Below are 17,355 nucleotides of genomic sequence, written 5' to 3'. Positions count from 1 at the left end.
CATCTCTGAAACCACCTTTCAAGCAGTCTCAGGCTACTCCTAGACTGCCCTGAGCCTCTCCACCACTGGGCAAAGGGGCCAAAGAAGCCCAGGTCTCTCAGCCCCTCCACACAGCCCATCTGCTTAAGGCCCCAAACTCCACCTGGCCACATCTCCTCTGGCCACTCTCCAGCTCCTCCCAGCTCCAGCAAAAGAGGGAGCCGAGAACTGGGACAAAGCCATGTGTGGGGGTCCCTACCAGTGCGGTGTCAAGGGCCAGAAGAACTGCCCTACTCTGGGTGACCATGCGCATCCTAACGCAGCCCCGTATGCAAGTGGCCTTCTTCACAGTGAGCAGAAACCCCTGGCTCGGATGGTGTCCCTCGCAGTTGCCAGGCCCTTCTCCTCCTCAGAGTCCCTCCTCAGCACAGCAGGTCCCAGCTGGCCCTGATGTACAGACTGGCCAATTCTCCTTGTCAACGTCACGAGGTTTCTTTTGGCCAAATCCCCGAGTTTCTCCAGGTCCTTCTGGACTGAAGCTCCATTTGGTCAGCGGTTACTGTTTGTGTGCGGGTGGCTCACCCTGATGGTGGTGTAGTCTCACAAGAGAACAGCATGAGGAGTTGCAGATCTCTACAGACCCAGGTAGGAATTGCCATGAAGAGAGTCTGCAAAACACCAAAGGAGGGTACAAAGCAAGCCAAACCAGGGTCAGCGGAGAAAGGAGGGTGGGGCTGTTTGTACGCATGGTGATATTAGAGGAAAATGTATAGCTGTGTAGACACACAGACAACATGGATCCCTCCAGGAGCTGGTCTTAGACCTTCCATCTATCCAGGCGCTGGCCCCAGGATCACCTCAGCTCCCCAGTTCCCCCACGCACAGACAGACACTCACGTACAAATGACTCTCTCCAGCCCAGCAGCACAGCACCACTGAGGCTGGAAGGCAGCCACCTTCCACCTTCTCTGTGCTTCCTCTTCATGCTTGATTTTTGTCAGGAGCTCCTTTCTCATCCATGCCTTCCTCTGGCCACCTTTTCTTGACTTTCTGCATTTGGGTTGGACCGTTCTGGACCACTAAATGGAGATCTATAGCAATGAAACAGCTCTCTGTACCCCTCTTCTCTGCAGGGCCATATCCCAAGGGATCCTTCCTGGCTGGGCACCCAGCAGTTCAAAGTCTGCTTTCCTGAAAACGTGCTCTTGGCCTTCTTCCCTTCTCTCAGGATCCTGCACTCTGCTTTCTCACCCCTGAATGTTACATCTCTGACCAGCTCTTCCTTCTTTGTAAGCATGAAGTCCTGCAGGGCATCTCATCTCTTCTTTTCTCCACTCTGCTCCCACCAGCGAGTAGCTTTGGGGGCAGCAAGGGAACTTGCTAAAACTCCAGTGTGAACAGGAGTCAAATGGACAGTGACCTGTAGATAAGTTCACAGTGGAGGTACATCGGCTGAGGTGATGGTTGCCTTTGGAAAAGCCCCTGCCAGAACATGTACACACCAGTGACCACACACCCAATAATCCAAAGCCCCTTTGATCTTTAATGGCTTGAGTGATATCAGCCCTATTCTGCAGTTGGAGTAGATGGTCCCTTCCAGCTTGAACTATTCTATTCTGTTCTGTTCTGTTCTGTTCTATTCTATTCTATTCTATTCTATTTGGATGTTTCCTCCCTTTTTCAAATCTTTCACTTTTTCATGATCTTCTGAGATTCTTTCTGTTATACGCACTCTGTATGCACCCTCTCACTAGACAGAACAGGAATGACAATAAAAATTCTCCACCAGTTCTACCTGCCAAGGAACTGACTGTGATTATAACACTGAATTTACCCCACTCTGTTCTATCACTGGAGTTCCAAATCTTACCTGGGACAGATGGCATCACTTCCCTCCACATCACTTAAAGCTCTGCTCATCTGTTGTTTAAGTCTAAACTGGTGTTGGGGTTTTTTTTTTTTTTGTTTGTTTCTTTTTCCTTCACAAAAGGAGATTTTGACCAGCTTTCTGAATGTCTCCTTCTGTTAGAATCATCATAGAATCATCATAGAATGGCTTGGGGTTGGAAGGGACCTCAAAGGTCATCTAGTTCCAGCCCCTCTGCCATGGCCAGGGACACCCTCCACTAGACCAGGCTGCCCAAAGCTCCATCCAGCTTGGCCTTCAAATCATCCAGGGATGGCGCATCCACAGCTTCTCTGGGCAACCTGTTCCAGTGCCTCACCACCCTCACAATGAAGAATTTCTTCCAAACATCTAGTGTGAATCTACCCTCTTTTAGATTAAACCCAATTCCCCTTTGTCCTATCATGACACTCCCTGAGAAACAGTCCCTCTCCAGCTTTCCTGTAGGCCCCATTCAGGTACTGGAAGACCTAGAAAGAATTAGGTCTCCCCAGAACCTTCTCTTCTCTATGCTAAACAACCCCAACTCTCTCACTATGTCTTCACAGGAGAGGTGCTCCAGCCCTCTGATCATCTTCCTGGCGTCCTCTGGACTCACACCAACAGCTCCATGTCTTTCTTGTACTGGGGACCCCAGAGCTGGAGGCAGTACTGCAGGTGGGGTCTCATGAGAGGAGAGTGACAGAGTCCCCTCCCTCGACCTGCTGGTCACACTGCTTTTGATGCAGCCCAGGACACGGTTGGCTTTCTGGGCTGCAGGTGCTCATTGCCAGCTCATGTTGAGATTTTCATCAATAAATACCCCCAAGTCCTTCTCCTCAGGGCTGCTCTCAATCCATTCTGCACCCAGCCTGTAGCTGTGCTTGGGATTGCCCCAACCCATGTGCAGGACCTTGCACTTGGCCTTGTTGAGCTTCATGAGGTTCGCACAGGCCCACCTCTCCAGCCTGTCAAGGTCCCTCTGGATGACATCCCTTCCCTCCACTGCATCAACCACACCACACAGCTTGGTGTTATCGGCAAACTTGCTGAGGGCGCACTCGATCCAGCTGTCCATGTCTCCGACAAAGAAGTTAAACTGTTCTGGTCCAAATACCAGCCCCTGAGGAACACCACTCGTCACTTGTCTACACTCGGACATTGAGCCGTTGACAAGAAGTCTTTGAGTGTGACCATCCAGCCAATTCCTTATCCACCGAGTGGTCCCTCCATCAAATCCATGTCTCTCCAATTTAGAGACAAGGATGTCATGCAGAACAGTGTCAAATGCCTTGCACAAGTCCAGGTAGGTGACGTCAGTCACTCGTCCCTTATCCACCAACGCTGAAACCCCATGGTAGAAGGCCACCAACTTTGTCAGGCAGGATTTGCCCTTAGTGAAGCCATGGTGGCTGTCACCAATCACCTCCTGGTTTTCCATGTGCCTGAGCACAGTTCCCAGGAGGATCCGCTCCATGATCTTGCCAGGCACGGAGGTGAGAAGTCCTCCCAGTGACACTCCAGTGCTGCCAGTGAGGATCAGAGTGCTGGCCCGGTTCTCCCAGTGCTGCCCCAGTACTCCCAGAGCAGCTCCCTGACTCCCTGCAGTGCTCCTGGTTCCACACCAGTGCTCCCAGCGTGGCTCCCTGGCTCCCCTCGGTGCTCCCAGTGCTGCGCCATTGCCACTCACTGGGTCTCTTCAGTACTCCCACTGCCGTCCCAGTGTGTGGGACAGGACCTCCCTTCCAAGGGGCTGGGGGCCCTTGGCCTTGGCCCTTCGACTTTATATAACAGATCCAAGATTACTCAGCATCAGAGACATCATTTCCTTTCCTTTGCCTACCTGTCATCACTGCCTCCACTTGCCTGCTCTAACCAGCCCCAGAGTTGCTTTGTCAGGGATGGCCCTCAGGGGGACCCATTAATGCTCCAAGAAACTGTGGAGCTTGCATCGGACTGTGACTTCTGGAGAGGTTTCATCAGCTTCCTCTCAGGGTCTGAGCTTCATGGACTCATCCCCAAACCCACCAGAGGGGTCATTAACATGCTGCCTTGGGCTGGTCCTCTGCTGCTGAGCTGCTCCAGGCTCCTGGGATGGAGGGAGCTCATGGCAAGTGGGCTGTGCTGCAGAGAGACATCTCTGGCCAGGAGCAGCTCCTCTGCAGAGCCCAGCAGGGCAAAGGGCACTGCCAGGGTATCTCAGGGAGATGAGCAAGGAAGATGAAGAGCTTAAAGGTGGTCAGGACTGGGAGGCTGACCGAGAGCTGAAAAGAAGAGAAATCTTGAGAGCCCTTGACACGGTAAGTCTCTGGGTGCAGGGCAATGCCGATGCGGTTCCTGGAGGTATCTCCTCAAGCTGGCACTGCCCACAGATTGTGGGATCTGTAAGGAGGGGGCTTTTCTTAGGCAATTTTGAATAGCTGTGAAGCCATGGTGTGCATCTGGAGTTTCCTAGTTGTGTCCTTCAGAGCAAGGTCCCTGCACCACTGGGGACTCTGTGCTGGGGCAGGGACTCTGCTGCCTTCCAAGGTCAACACTCAGCCTGCCCAAGGGGATCCAAATGGAGAAGGGACCTTTTCATCAGGGAGAAGCTGTGGGTGGAAGGAGCGACCCCCTGGAAGGGCAGGGCAGGGTCATTCTTCTTTTGAGAGGATGCTGCCTGTGTCCAGGCTGCTCACGCTCCAGATCACCCCTGGGACATTTCCCAGGGCACTTTTCTAGAAGCACATCAAGGCAGGGGCTACATCGGAGTAAAAGTGCTTTCCACTGTCTGTGCTTTCACTTTCCAGCTGTGACAGTAGATGCAAATTGTAACAGAGCTGTCAGGTTTGCACAAGAGACAGAGACTCCTAAGACTTGCCAGCATGGACATCCCCCATGGAAGTTCCTTGCTGCCAGGAGGTGTGACACAGATGCACACAGAGGGTGGGATGGGGTCTGTGACCATGGACCGGGAAGAGATATGGAAAAGAGAAACGGCTCTGGCAGGGACAGCTCCAGGCAGCAGAGACATGGGCAGGGAGTGGGAGGGAACTGCAGCCAAGCCCTGGGCTAGGCTGCCTTCAGGCTGCTCTCTTGTGGTCCCTCACTCTAGATGGCTGCTGGGCGTTGTCTGCTGAGCAATGAGCTGACTCTGCCTTTAGGACATCCCATCATGAGGAGCACTGACTCCCTACTTTATCCCTCCCACCGGGATTGTGTGCTGCACCCCAGAAAAATACAGCTCTGCTGTAGGATCCCAGGGATTTCTGAGCCATCCCTCGTGGGTTGCCAGTCTCCTCTCAGATTCCTTTGCTTCTCTCTGAGAGGGGCTGTGTGCTGCCCTCTCTATCACAGTTCCATCTCTGTGCTGGAAAAAAAGAGTTTGCAGATCTGCCCTTTGAAAAAGGACTCCCCTGTTTTCATCACAGTCTAGTTGCTTTATTTTTAAGAGCAATTTTGTGCACAGCCATCCTCAAGGCAGCAGAAGTGAAAGCACAAGGCAGCTGGGAACAAGACTGATGGACGCTGCAGCTCTCCTGACTCTACCCTGAGACAAAGAGAGCTGAGATCTTTTGCCTGTCTTCTCTTAAGATTCCACCCATTCTTTCATAAAAAGAGGATTTCTATTCTTATAAATAGTACTCACCGGATGTGATGGTGGAAACAAAAAAACCCACAGAGAAAAATCACCATAAAGACATGCTCAGCCTCTCTTCTGCAGCCCACACTCTCTGGAGTGGTGAGTGCAGATATTGAACATTTCCATGAAGGGTGAATTGCATCTGACAGCCCTTGTGACCATCGGGGGTGTCAAGAACCAGCTCCCATATACTCACTGCAGCAGGGCAGAGCTGACTCCTTGGCAGCACAGGGGCAGAGGTCCTGCTCCTCACAGCACACTCAGCCAGCACAAAGCAAAGAAAGGAAATGCCTTGGAATTGGGGGAGGGGGCGGGATTTCTGTGAAAAATGGAGTGGCTTTGCTCAGAGAAATCTGTCCCAATTGTTCCCTGTCTTTTTCTTTATAGGACAATGGCCCCATCTCAAGAACCCACAGATGTCCAATGGCAGCTCCATCACTGAGTTCCTCCTCCCGGCATTCACAGACACACGGGAGCTGCAGCTCTTGCACTTCTGGCTCTTCCTGGGCATCTACCTGGCTGCTCTCCTGGCCAATGGCCTCATCATCACTGCCATAGCCTGCCACCACCACCTCCACACCCCCATGTACTTCTTCCTCCTCAACCTCTCCCTCCTCGACCTGGGCTCCATCTCCACCACTGTTTCCAAAGCCATGGCCAATTCCCTCTGGGACACCAGGGCCATCTCCTACACAGGATGTGCTGCTCAGGTCTTTTTCTTTTACTTTCTGATGTCAGCAGATTTTTCACTCCTTGCAGTCATGTCCTATGACCGCTACATTGCTATCTGCAAACCCCTGCACTACGGGACCCTCCTGGGCAGCAGAGCTTGTGTCCACATGGCAGCAGCTGCCTGGGGCAGTGGGTTTCTCTATGCTGTGCTGCACACGGCCAATACATTTTCTATACCACTCTGCAAGGGCATTGACCTGGACCAGTTCTTCTGCGATGTTCCCCAGATCCTCAAGCTCTCCTGCTCAGACACCTACCTCAGGGAGCCTGGGCTTATTGTGGTTGGTGCCTATTTATTCTTTGTGTGTTTTGTTTTCATTGTGCTGTCCTATGTGCAGATCTTCAGGGCCGTGCTGAGGATCCCCTCTGAGCAGGGACGGCACAAAGCCTTTTCCATGTGCCTCCCTCACCTGGCTGTGGTGTCCTTATTTATCAGCACTGGCATGTTTGCCTACTTGAAGCCCCCCTCCATCTCCTTCCCATCCCTGGACCTGGTGGTGGCAGTTCTGTACTCGGTGGTGCCTCCAGCAGTGAACCCCCTCATCTACAGCATGAGGAACCAGGAGCTCAAGGGTGTAGTGTGGAAATTGATGACTAGATGTTTTTAAGGATCAGTATACTGTCCATCTCCTCCTACATATAACTTGTAACTCATGACAGGTGCAGCTGGTCTTTTATATGTTTTCTAGTTCTTGATGTTATTGTTGCTTTCATTTTTTAATTTTCTTTTTTTCACTTCTGATAATGTTGTCCACAAAGAATTTTCATTAATCATACCATTGCTAATTCATTATCTACCTGTCTGGTTTCTACCCGGAGTCAGGGTAAGGGAATTTCCATACCCTCTGTGCATTGCAACATCAAAAAGGACCCTGCAGTGACATTTCTGACTGACATTTTATCCCCCGAGACCTCCTCTGGAGCTGCAGAGGCCGTTCCTGTGTACAGAGTCCCTGCACAGCAGATCTCTGACACAGCTGGCCTCTGTAACAGCATTTCCACCAGGAAAGGCAATCTCCTCAGGGCACTGCCCAAAGGCTTACTTCCCTTACTTCCCTTTCCAGTCTTGCTCTCAAGAACGTGCCCAAGGAAGAGACTCTAAAGAAAACTGTTGCTTTGCTTGTTTCTCCATGGGCGCAGAGGGATGAGATGAGGGTCCCAGTGTGCTCTTCCAGGGACTGAGGAATGGCTCAGGTGTTCCTTGTGGGTGGACAGCACCCACACAGATGCTGAATGGACTCCAACTAAGCTGCCTGGGGCTCGACAGCCTGTGGTAGGGCTGGTGGCAGAGGAGTGTTTTTCTGGAAGGAATCAGGAGCTGCCAGGAGGGCACAGGGGATCTGCAGGGACAGCACATGCCAGGAGGTCAGCAGGGAATGGAGCCCACTGAGCACGAGCCTGTGCAAGGTGAAGTGCCCCAGAGATCAAGTGCTAAATGTGGGTGTGAACCACCAAGTGAGGGTTCTGCAAGCCCAGGGGACACAGCAGGCACAGGGAAAGGAGCCTGGTGAGTGGTTCATTTTCCCATCAGTGGACTGCCATAGACTGGATGCGGTGCAGCACCCAAACACATCTCATGGCATTGGCAATAAGGCAGGTCACCTCTGAGCAGCCTCCATGGCCACATAAGAGCCTCGGTGGGAGGCAGTCAGTGGCAGTGATGTCCCTGAGCTGGGTCTGCCTCCCAGCCTGACCAGCACGTCCCTTGCAGAGTGCCCCTGTGACCCCAGGCCCCACAGCCCACTTGCTCTGCAGAGCAGCTCCACCAGCTCAAGGGCTGTGGAGAGCATGGGCAGGGGGTGTAGGAATGGCTGGCCAGGCCAGCACAGATGTGCCCACCTTGTCAAAAGGCTCTTTAGAGGCATGGGATGTCCTGGTGTTTTCCCAAAAGTGGGATCGTTTACCCCATGTGCAGTACACCAATACACACACAGAGCAGAGGTATTTTATTTATTTCATGGCTGCACAGAGATGGTTGCAGGGTGGTAATGCCACAAAGCTAGCACACTGCACACAGAAACTACAACATATTTATCTTGTTGCAGGATTAGAAAAATTATCAGGTTGTCAATCTTTCAGGTCCTCTTCAAGGACAGTCCTTAGCAAGGCATGCATTTATCAGTCTGTCCCTCTTCTTCAAGGGTCCAGTCAAAAAGCAAAGCAACGCAGTGTATTCAACCCTGAATTAGACAGTGTCTAAGCATTAACCCAAACACATTCCTCACCCTGTCAAGTGGAAAATTCTACTTGACAGATATCAATACTGTCACTGTCTACAGCTGTCTTATGGGATGGTGCAGAGGAGAAGGAGTCAGACTCTTCCCATGTGGGCACAGTGGAAGGATGAGAAGCCATGGGAAAAAGTTGGGATGTGGGAAATTCTGACTAGACTTAAGAGAAAAGAAGCTGCACTATAAGGTCCATCAGGCACCAGGAACAGGCACTCCGAAAGGCTGTGGTACCTCCACAATGGAGATATCCAAGCCTCAACCAGATGTAGTGCCACAGGGGGGTTTTCATCATAATGGGTGACTACCTAATGCGGGGGACAGAGGCACTCATCTGTTGGGCCAACCAACCATCTAGAGAGGTTTGCTGCTTGCTGGGGACAAGGATCCAGGATGTTGTGGTGGGACGTCCAAAGCTCATCTCGCTCTCTGACTACTGCCTCCTGCTCTTAACCCATGTGGGCCCAAATGACACTACCAGGGGCAACCTGGACAGTACCAGAAGTGACTAAAAAGCTCTGGGGGTGGCACTGAAGGGCATGGGGGCCCAGGTGGTGTTCTCCTCTATCTCATTGGTGAGGAGAAAGGCACTACTCGGACAAGTTAATAATTAACTGTGGAACTGGGGTAAGGTTTTGGGTTCAATGACCATGGGACCCTGTTTGCAGACCATCATCGTCCTGGCAGAGATGGGATCCACCTCACTAAGCAGGGCAAAGCTATTTCTGCCAGCAGGCTGGCTGACCTCATAAGGAGGGTTTGAACTAAGAATGATGGGGGAGGGAGAGAGTAACCAGCAGTCCTCTAAGGGAGTGACAGGATCAATGAGCAAGGGCATGGGGTGATGTGATGGGAAGGGATCACAAAACCACAAAATGGGGCTCAAGTTCAGCACTTGCATGTAAGCAAGCAAATGCCTACAAAGCACCATGATGGAGAAATCTCTCACACCCTCTCCAAGAACTCAACATGCTGGGGTTCCTCTCTAAAGTGTCTGTATTCTAACACATGCAGCATGGGGCATAAACATGAGGATTTAGAGATCGGTGTGCAGTTGCAGGGCAATGATCTTCTTGGGATCATGGAGACATGGTGGGATGGCTCCCATGATTGGATGTCGCAATGGAGGGATACAGGCTCTTGAGGAAGGAGAGGATGGGATGACAAGGAGGGGGAGATGCCTTTTATGTGGCAGAACAGCTGGAGTACATGGAGCTCTGTCTGGGGATGGGTAGGGAGCCAAGAGAGAACCTAAGGGTGAGGATTAAAGTGAGACCAGGAAAGGGTGGCATTACAGTGGATGTCTGCTATCAGCCACTCAACCAGGAAGAAGAAGTATATGAGGCCCTCAACAGGCAGATAGGAGCAGCCTCACATTGGCAGGCTCTGGTCCTCACGGGAGATGTCAACCACCTCGATATTTGCTCAAAGGACAACACAGCAGGGCATAAGCAATCCAGGAGGTTTGTGGAGTGCCTGGATGAGAAATTCCTCACTCAAATGGCAAAGGAGCCAATGAGGAGAGGTGCTCTGCCTGACCTCATCCTCATCAACAATGAGGGGCTTGTTGGGGATGTGAAGGTCAAAGGCAGCCTTGTGACCATGAGATGGGGCTGTAGTGACCATGAGATGATGGAGTTCAGGTTCCTGAGGGCAGGCAGGAAGGTAAAAACAATCTCAGAGCCCTGGGTTTAAGGGGCGTAGACTTTGGTCTCTTCAAGGATCTGCTTGGAAGAGTCCCATGGGATGTGGCCCTGGAGGGAAGGGGGGCCCGAGAAAGCTGGTTCATATTCCAGGATCACCTCCTCCAAGCTCAAGAGAGGTGCATCCCATCAAATATGATGTCAGGCAAAAATGCCAGGAGAGCTGTGTGGATGAACAAGGAGCTCCTGGCCAAACTCAAACAGAAGAAGGAAGAATACAGAAGGTGGAAGTAAGGATGGGTAGCCTGGGAGGAACACAGAGACATTGAGCATGCAGGGAGGGAGAAAGGTAGGAAAGCTAAAGCCCAAATGGAATGGAATTTGGCAAGGGATGCCAAAGAAACCAAGAAGGGCTTCTGTAAGTAGACAGGGAACAAAAGGGAAATGAGGGAAACTGTGGGCCCATTGCTCAGTGAGACTGGGGACCTGGTGACACGGGATGTGCGAAAGGCTGAGGCACCGAATGCCGTCACTGCCTCAGTATTTGCCAGCAAGATCGGCCTTCAGGAATCCCAGGTGCCAGAGACCAGGGGGAAATTCTGGAGCATGGAGAAGTGCCTTGCTGGAAAAGGATCGGATCAGGGAATACTCAGGCAAACTGGACATACATAAGGCCCTGGGCCTTGACAGCTCCTGATGACTTCCTTATCGTTCCTGTGCCTGGAAAGGGTTTCCAGCATTAGCTGCTCCATCATCTTCCCAGGAAGGGAGGTGAGTCTGACTGGCCTGTAGTTCCCTGCGTCTTCCTTCTTTTCCTGCTTGAAGACAGGAGTGACATTTGTTTTCCACATCTGTGCTCTGGGCCTCTTTATTTGGCTGGGCTCTGGGCCTCTGCGTATCGACTGAGGTCTGGCACTTGGCGGGTCATGGTGTTATGCCATGGGACATCCCATAAAGATGTGGCCAGCTCAGAGAAAGGGATGCCATGAAGGAAGTGATAGCAGGTGTGGCCATTTCTTGATGGCAAAGAAATATAGGGTGATCTATCCAACTCCTCCTACCTTCCTTGCTCCAAGCTCCCTTTAGCTATGAAATGCAGATGTATCATATGACAATATAAATGTGTCACCAGAACACAGTTTCCCCATTCAAAGTGATGGCAGGAAATATATTTCTGGAAATGGCTGTATAAGTCTCTCTTTCCACAGAGGGAGAGAAAGGGTCATCATCTTGCTGGTCCATGTCCGTGTCCTATGAAAAAACTCATGAGAATTTACAGAATATATATTCAAACTCCATTAGGAGACACTCAGGATCAATATGAACTGAGGATTTCTCATATCACGCAATGTGTGAGCAGAAGAATTAAGAACTATGAGAAAAAAACAAGAATCCTTCCTTACTGTTTAGTATTGAACTCTTTAGACTTTAACTACACTCCTGAAATCTCTCTAATTAACCACAAAAGAATTGAAGACCTAAAGGAAAATTATGCACAGAGCATTGGCTCATTAGGGCGTTTTGCATGTTAATTAGCCCCCTGGTGCCAAGTTCCTGAACTGCAGGTCCTGAAAGATTGAACAAGTGTCTAAAGAAGTAAAAGTCAGCAGCAAACCTCCAAGTTTCTGAGAGTGTTCCTGGGCCCCAGGGAGGACCATCACTCAAGAGACCATGGAGATTTACAAAGGCATGTAATGATAGGCCAAGAGGTAATGGCTGTAAGCTGAAGGAGGGTAGATTTAAATTAGATATTAGGAAAAACTTCTTCTCTATGAGGGTGGTGAGTCACTGGAACACGTTGCCCAGAGAAGTTGTGGATACCCCCTCCCTGGAAGTGTTCAAGGCCAGGTTGGATGGGGCTTTGGGCAACCTGGTCTAGTGGAGGGTGTCCCTGCCCATGGCAGGGGATTGAACTAGATGATCTTTGAGGTCCCTTCCAACCCAAACCATTCTGTGATTCTGTGGTTGTCCCTGGGAGCTGGTAAAACAGGAAGTCAGAAGCACTGGTCACATGTGGAAAATCAAATGTGGAGGTGGCTGTGAAAGCCCTAAATGTGTTTCACCAAGCAGAATGGCCAAGCCCTGATGCCCATTCCCTGAAGAGGGGATCCTTTCCCTCATGAGATGCTTACAGCTCCTCCTGGGAGCAGTGTGATGGGGGGGTGCATGATGCCAAGTGCAGGTCAGCGGTAGGACACCTCCCAGGCTCTATGGGGGGTGGGTGAGGAGGCAACAAGGCCCTGGGGCTGTCAGGGACTGGGGCCTTCTCATGGGACTCAGTGGAGGAGACAGCAGCCGCTGTGGAGAGGACAAGGACTTCTGTCCTGGTGTTGGAGGAGGGCCCAGCCACACCAAGGCCATCAGCTGTTGGCACCACAGATGGTCCTACACTGTCCTGTGCCCGTTCCAGTTTCCCTGAGGACTTTAGCTACCTCCTCCTGCTTCCTCATCTCACTCTGACCTTGGCATCTCCCAAGCTTTACTGATGCCAGTGAAAGGCAAGATGCTAACTGCAGTACAACTTGCTTAGAAGAATGAACACTAATTGAGACTACGAGCTTTTACCTCAGGGTCCATGTGACCTGAAGACCCAACCTAAGCCAGCTCTTACCGGCTGAGAACATCCCATGTCCATGATAAACCCATGGAAGATTTACCTTTCAAAAAACCGGGCGTATAACCACGGCCAGAACAGCAACCGACCAGCATCCAGGATAATCCCCCAACCTGAGCGGGACATCGCTTTAGAACAAAGGGAATTAACATACCACTGACCGTTTGTCTGCACCACCTGCACGGGACAAGGATGTAGGAACTGATGAGCCCATCCCTTAACGTGAGTGATTGCATTGGTCTCCACAACTGTACTGTAACAGATACAAACCCTGCTTTCCTCTGTACTGGGGTTCTCCAGCCATTAGGCTGAGGCACCACTGCCTGCACAGCTGAAATAAGAGAATAAATTACCTTGGTAATTCTATGCTAAGCTTCTTTGTCTCCCTCTGCAGCCAGCAAATGAAGGACTTGTATGTGCCACTTTGGCCTCACTGCCTGTGCCTGCAAAGACAAAGCTGTGGTTACCTGAGGACTTGACAGTGCCTGTGAGTTCCCCACAACCCCTCGGGCATCTTCCAATGCCCTGCTAATGTCCTCTGGCACCCAAAATAGCCCAGTCCCAGACTTGCTTTACTCCTGCACTTATCGCCATATCCCAGCACTGAAATGCATGTCCTCCTGCTGCTGCTGCTGCTGCCTTCAAATCAAAATTCAGCCTGATTCCCTTCAGCATGACACCCCCGCAGCCCCACCACTACTTCAAGTCTTCTTCCTGCCTTTAACACACTCAATGCTATGCATACCCCTCTCTCTGCCTGCACCCCCATGCATCTCTCAAGCCCTTCCTGTTTCCCCTGCAGTTGTGGGACCTCCCTCCAGGAGGGTCGTGCATTCTCCAGGATCATGGATGTTTCCTGTGGTCCATCCAAGTGTGGGGAGTGAAGGAGGGGAAGAGAGCAAGGTCAGCTCCTGAGGCATGACTGAGCACAGCTACCCCCAGCAGTGGGCATTCCCTATCTGCCAGGCTGAGGCATGCACACAAGATGGAAACATCTTCCTTATCTCTGATGTGCACAAGAAGGGACTTTCTTCCTGCCACCTTCCCAGGAAAAAGAGAAGCTCCTGGGGGGCAGAGATGGTGGGAACAAGAAAAAGTAGGTCAGTGGCACCCTGTGTCCCCTGTTCTCCTCTCCAGCATATCCTGAGAGGTCTGCAGCCCCTCCGTGCCATCCTGTCTCCCCAGGCTAGCACAAGAGCCCTGGCCCTTGGGGTCCTCAAGAGCTCCTAATCCCCCAGGGACAAAGCAGCCTGCCCCAAGCTGGTGCAGCCAGAAAGCTGTTTCTCTTTCCTGTTCATTTCTGCTAAGCTAAGAATGGATCTTAGACAAAGAAGTTGCTGCACGCTCATTTATCTGCTTAAATAAAATGGTTTCCCATATATATACACAGTCTCTTGGTCACACAAGATGGGTGGATATTTAAGAGGAGCAGTAATTATATTTATTTGAAGACAACATCATCAAAAGTGGAAAAAGGGAAAAAAAAATAAAGAAGGAAAGACTGGGCCTGTCACGACATACACAGGGAGAGGAACAGCTGCAGAGGAACGTAGGCAGTCTATGGCTGCTGAAAGACATCCAGTCATCATTTTCCTCACGGCATCCTTGAGCTCCTGGTTTCTCATGCTATAGATGAGGGGGTTCAGTGTTGGAGGTACCACCGAGTACACAACAGCAAACAACAGATCAAGAGATGAGGAGGAGATGGAGGGGGGCTTCAGGTAGGCAAACATGGCAGTGCTGACAAACAGGGAGACCACGGCCAGGTGAGGGAGGCACATGGAAAAGGTTTTGTGCCATCCCTGCTCAGAGGGGATCCTCAGCATGGCCCTGAAGATCTGCACATAGGACAGCACAATGAAAACAAAACAAAAATAGAGAGGTACTAAAAGCAATAAGCTCAACTTCCCTGAGGCAGGTGTCTGAGCAGGAGAGCTTGAGTATCTGGCAGATTTCACAGAAGGACTGGTACACTCATCTGCCATCAGCCCTACCACAGGCTGTCGAGCCCCAGGCAGCTTAGTTGGAGTCCATTCAGCATCTGTGTGGGTGCTGTCCACCCACAAGGAACACCTGAGCCATTCCTCAGTCCCTGGAAGAGCACACTGGGACCCTCATCTCATCCCTCTGCGCCCATGCAGAAACAAGCAAAGCAACAGTTTTCTTTAGAGTCTCTTCCTTGGGCATGTTCTTGAGAGCAAGACTGGAAAGGGAAGTAAGCCTTTGGGCAGTGCCCTGAGGAGATTGCCTTTCCTGGTGGAAATGCTGTTACAGAGGCCAGCTGTGTCAGAGATCTGCTGTGCAGGGACTCTGTACACAGGAACGGCCTCTGCAGCTCCAGAGAAGGTCTTGGGGGATAAAATCTCAGTCAGAAATGTCACTGCAGGGTCCTATTTAATATTTAAATTCTCAGAGAGGTTGGAAATTAATTTATACTGTCTCCGGGTCAAACAAGAGAGGTGGATAAGAGGGCATAAGATAACATAAACAAGAGGGCAACCTGGTCTAGAGAAGGGCATCCCTGCCAATGGCAGGGGGTTGGAACTAGAAGATGTTTGAAGTCCACTCCAACCCAAAACATTGTTTTATTATATGATTCTATAATGAATTAGAATTGTTATGAATAATGAAAACTCTTTGTGGAGAACATTATCAGAAGTGAAAAAAAAACCCAAAACAAACAAAAAAAAAGGAACAATAACATCAACAACTGCAAAATATCTAAGAGACAGGCTGGGCCTGTCAAGAGTGATGTTGCGAGTGATATGCAGAAGAACATGGGCAGTATATTGCTTCTAAAAACCATCCAGTCATCATATTCCACACTGCATCCTTCAGCTCCTGGTTCCTCATGCTGTAGATGAGGGGGTTCACTGCTGGAGGCACCACCGAGTACAGAACTGCCACCACCATGTCCAGGGATCGGGAGGAGATGGAGGGGGGCTTCAGGTAGGCAAATGTTCCAGTGCTGACAAACAGGGAGACCACGGCCAGGTGAGGGAGGCACGTGGAAAAGGCTTTGTGCCGTCCCTGCTCAGAGGGGATCCTCAGCACGGCCCTGAAGATCTGCACATAGGACAGCACAATGAAAACAAAACACCCAAAAGCTAGACAGACACTAACCATGAGAAGCCCAGCCTCCCTGAGGTAATCTGAGTCTGAGCAGGAGAGCTTGAGGATCTGGGGAACTTCACAGAAGAACTGGTCCAGGCCATTGCCCTGGCAGAGAGGTATAGAAAATGTATTGGCCGTGTGCAGCACAGCATAGAGAAACCCAGTGCCCCAGGCAGCTGGTGCCATGTGGACACAAGCTCTGCTGCCCAGGAGGGTCCCGTAGTGCAGGGGTTGGCAGATGGCAACGTAGCGGTCGTAGGCCATGACGGTGAGAAGGAAATATTCTGCTGACATCAGAAAGAAAAAGAAAAAGATCTGTGCAGCACATCCTGTGTAGGAGATGGCCCTGGTGTCCCAGATTAAGTTGGCCATGGCTTTGGGCACTGTGGTGGAGATGGAGCCCAGGTCGAGGAGGGAGAGGTTGAGGAGGAAGAAGTACATGGGGGTGTGGAGGTGGTGGTCGCAGGCTATGGCAGTGATGATGAGGCCATTGCCCAGGAGAGCAGCCAGGTAGATGCCCAGGAAGAGCCAGAAGTGCAAGAGCTGCAGCTCCCGTGTGTCTGTGAATGCCAAGAGGAGGAACTCAGTGATGGAGCTGCTGTTGGACATTTGTTGGTTCTTAATATGGGGCCATTGTCCTAAAAAGGAAAGGGCAGGGAAAAGCTATGACAGAGTTCTCCTAGCAAAGCCACTCCATTTTTCATAGAAACCCTGCCACCTCTCCTAGTTCCAGGGGATTTCTTTGCTTTGTGCTGGCTGAGTGTGCTGTGAGGAGCAGGACCTCTGCCCCTGTGCTGCCAAGGAGTCAGCTCTGCCCTGCTGCAGTGAGTATATGGGAGCTGGTTCTTGACACCCCCGATGGTCACAAGGGCTGTCAGATGCAATTCACCCTTCATGGAAATGTTCAATATCTGCAGTCATCACTCCAAAGAGTGTGGGCTGCAGAAGAGCAGCTCAGCATGTCTGTTGCTCTGTAGTTTTTTTGTTTCCATCATCACATCTGGTGAGTATTAGCTTTAGGGCCAAAGATGCTCTTTTTTACGACTGAAAGGGTGGATTGTTAGAAAAAGAGACGCAAAAGGTCTCAGGTCTCTGTGTCTCAGCGCAGAGTCAAAAGAGATGCAGTGTCCATCCTTCTTGTTCCCAACAGCCCCGTGCTTTTGCTTCTGCTACCTTGAGGTAGAAGAAGATGACAGCATATACTGATTAGTGTTTAAAAAAAAAAAAAGGAAGCACAACTAGAGTTTGATGAAAGCAGGAGAGTCCTATTTCAAAGGACAGATCTTAGAACTGGATCTTAGAACTGGACATGGCCTCTCTCAGACAGAAGCACAGGAATCTGACAGGAGACTGGCGACCCACGAGGGATGGGTCAGAACTCCCTGGAATCCTACAGGAGAGCTGTGCCTTTCTTGGGGGGCAGCACAGAAGCTCGGTGGGAGAGACAAAGAAGACATTCAGGAATCCTGAAGATGGGATGTCCTAAAGGCAGAGTCAGCTCATTGCTCAGCAGACAACGCCCAGCAGCCATCTAGAGT

The 17,355-nt window shown here is 51.0% G+C and overlaps 2 protein-coding genes across 2 annotated transcripts; one reads left to right on the top strand and one right to left on the bottom strand.

Moving 5' to 3' along the window:
• Positions 1 to 5,902: 5,902 nt before the first annotated feature.
• LOC129196951 (olfactory receptor 14A16-like) lies at positions 5,903 to 6,826 on the top strand. The gene has a single exon (XM_054804921.1). It carries the CDS (start codon positions 5,903 to 5,905, stop codon positions 6,824 to 6,826), a length of 924 nt encoding a protein of 307 aa, XP_054660896.1.
• Positions 6,827 to 15,445: 8,619 nt separating this feature from the next.
• Positions 15,446 to 16,426, bottom strand: LOC129196950 (olfactory receptor 14A16-like). Its single transcript, XM_054804920.1, has one exon. The coding sequence runs from the start codon at positions 16,424 to 16,426 to the stop codon at positions 15,446 to 15,448; it is 981 nt and encodes a 326-aa protein (XP_054660895.1).
• Positions 16,427 to 17,355: the final 929 nt, after the last annotated feature.

This window comes from Grus americana, chromosome 27 (genome assembly GCF_028858705.1).
Source record: "Grus americana isolate bGruAme1 chromosome 27, bGruAme1.mat, whole genome shotgun sequence".
Lineage (NCBI taxonomy): Eukaryota > Metazoa > Chordata > Aves > Gruiformes > Gruidae > Grus > Grus americana.
Note: the sequence above shows the minus strand (reverse complement) of the source record. Positions and strands in the feature narration are given on the sequence as shown.

Bases quoted from the DNA above. Each gene is read 5' to 3' on its own strand.
- LOC129196951 (XM_054804921.1), top strand. From the start codon at position 5,903: ATGTCCAATGGCAGCTCCATCACTGAGTTCCTCCTCCCGGCATTCACA.
- LOC129196950 (XM_054804920.1), bottom strand. From the start codon at position 16,426: ATGTCCAACAGCAGCTCCATCACTGAGTTCCTCCTCTTGGCATTCACA.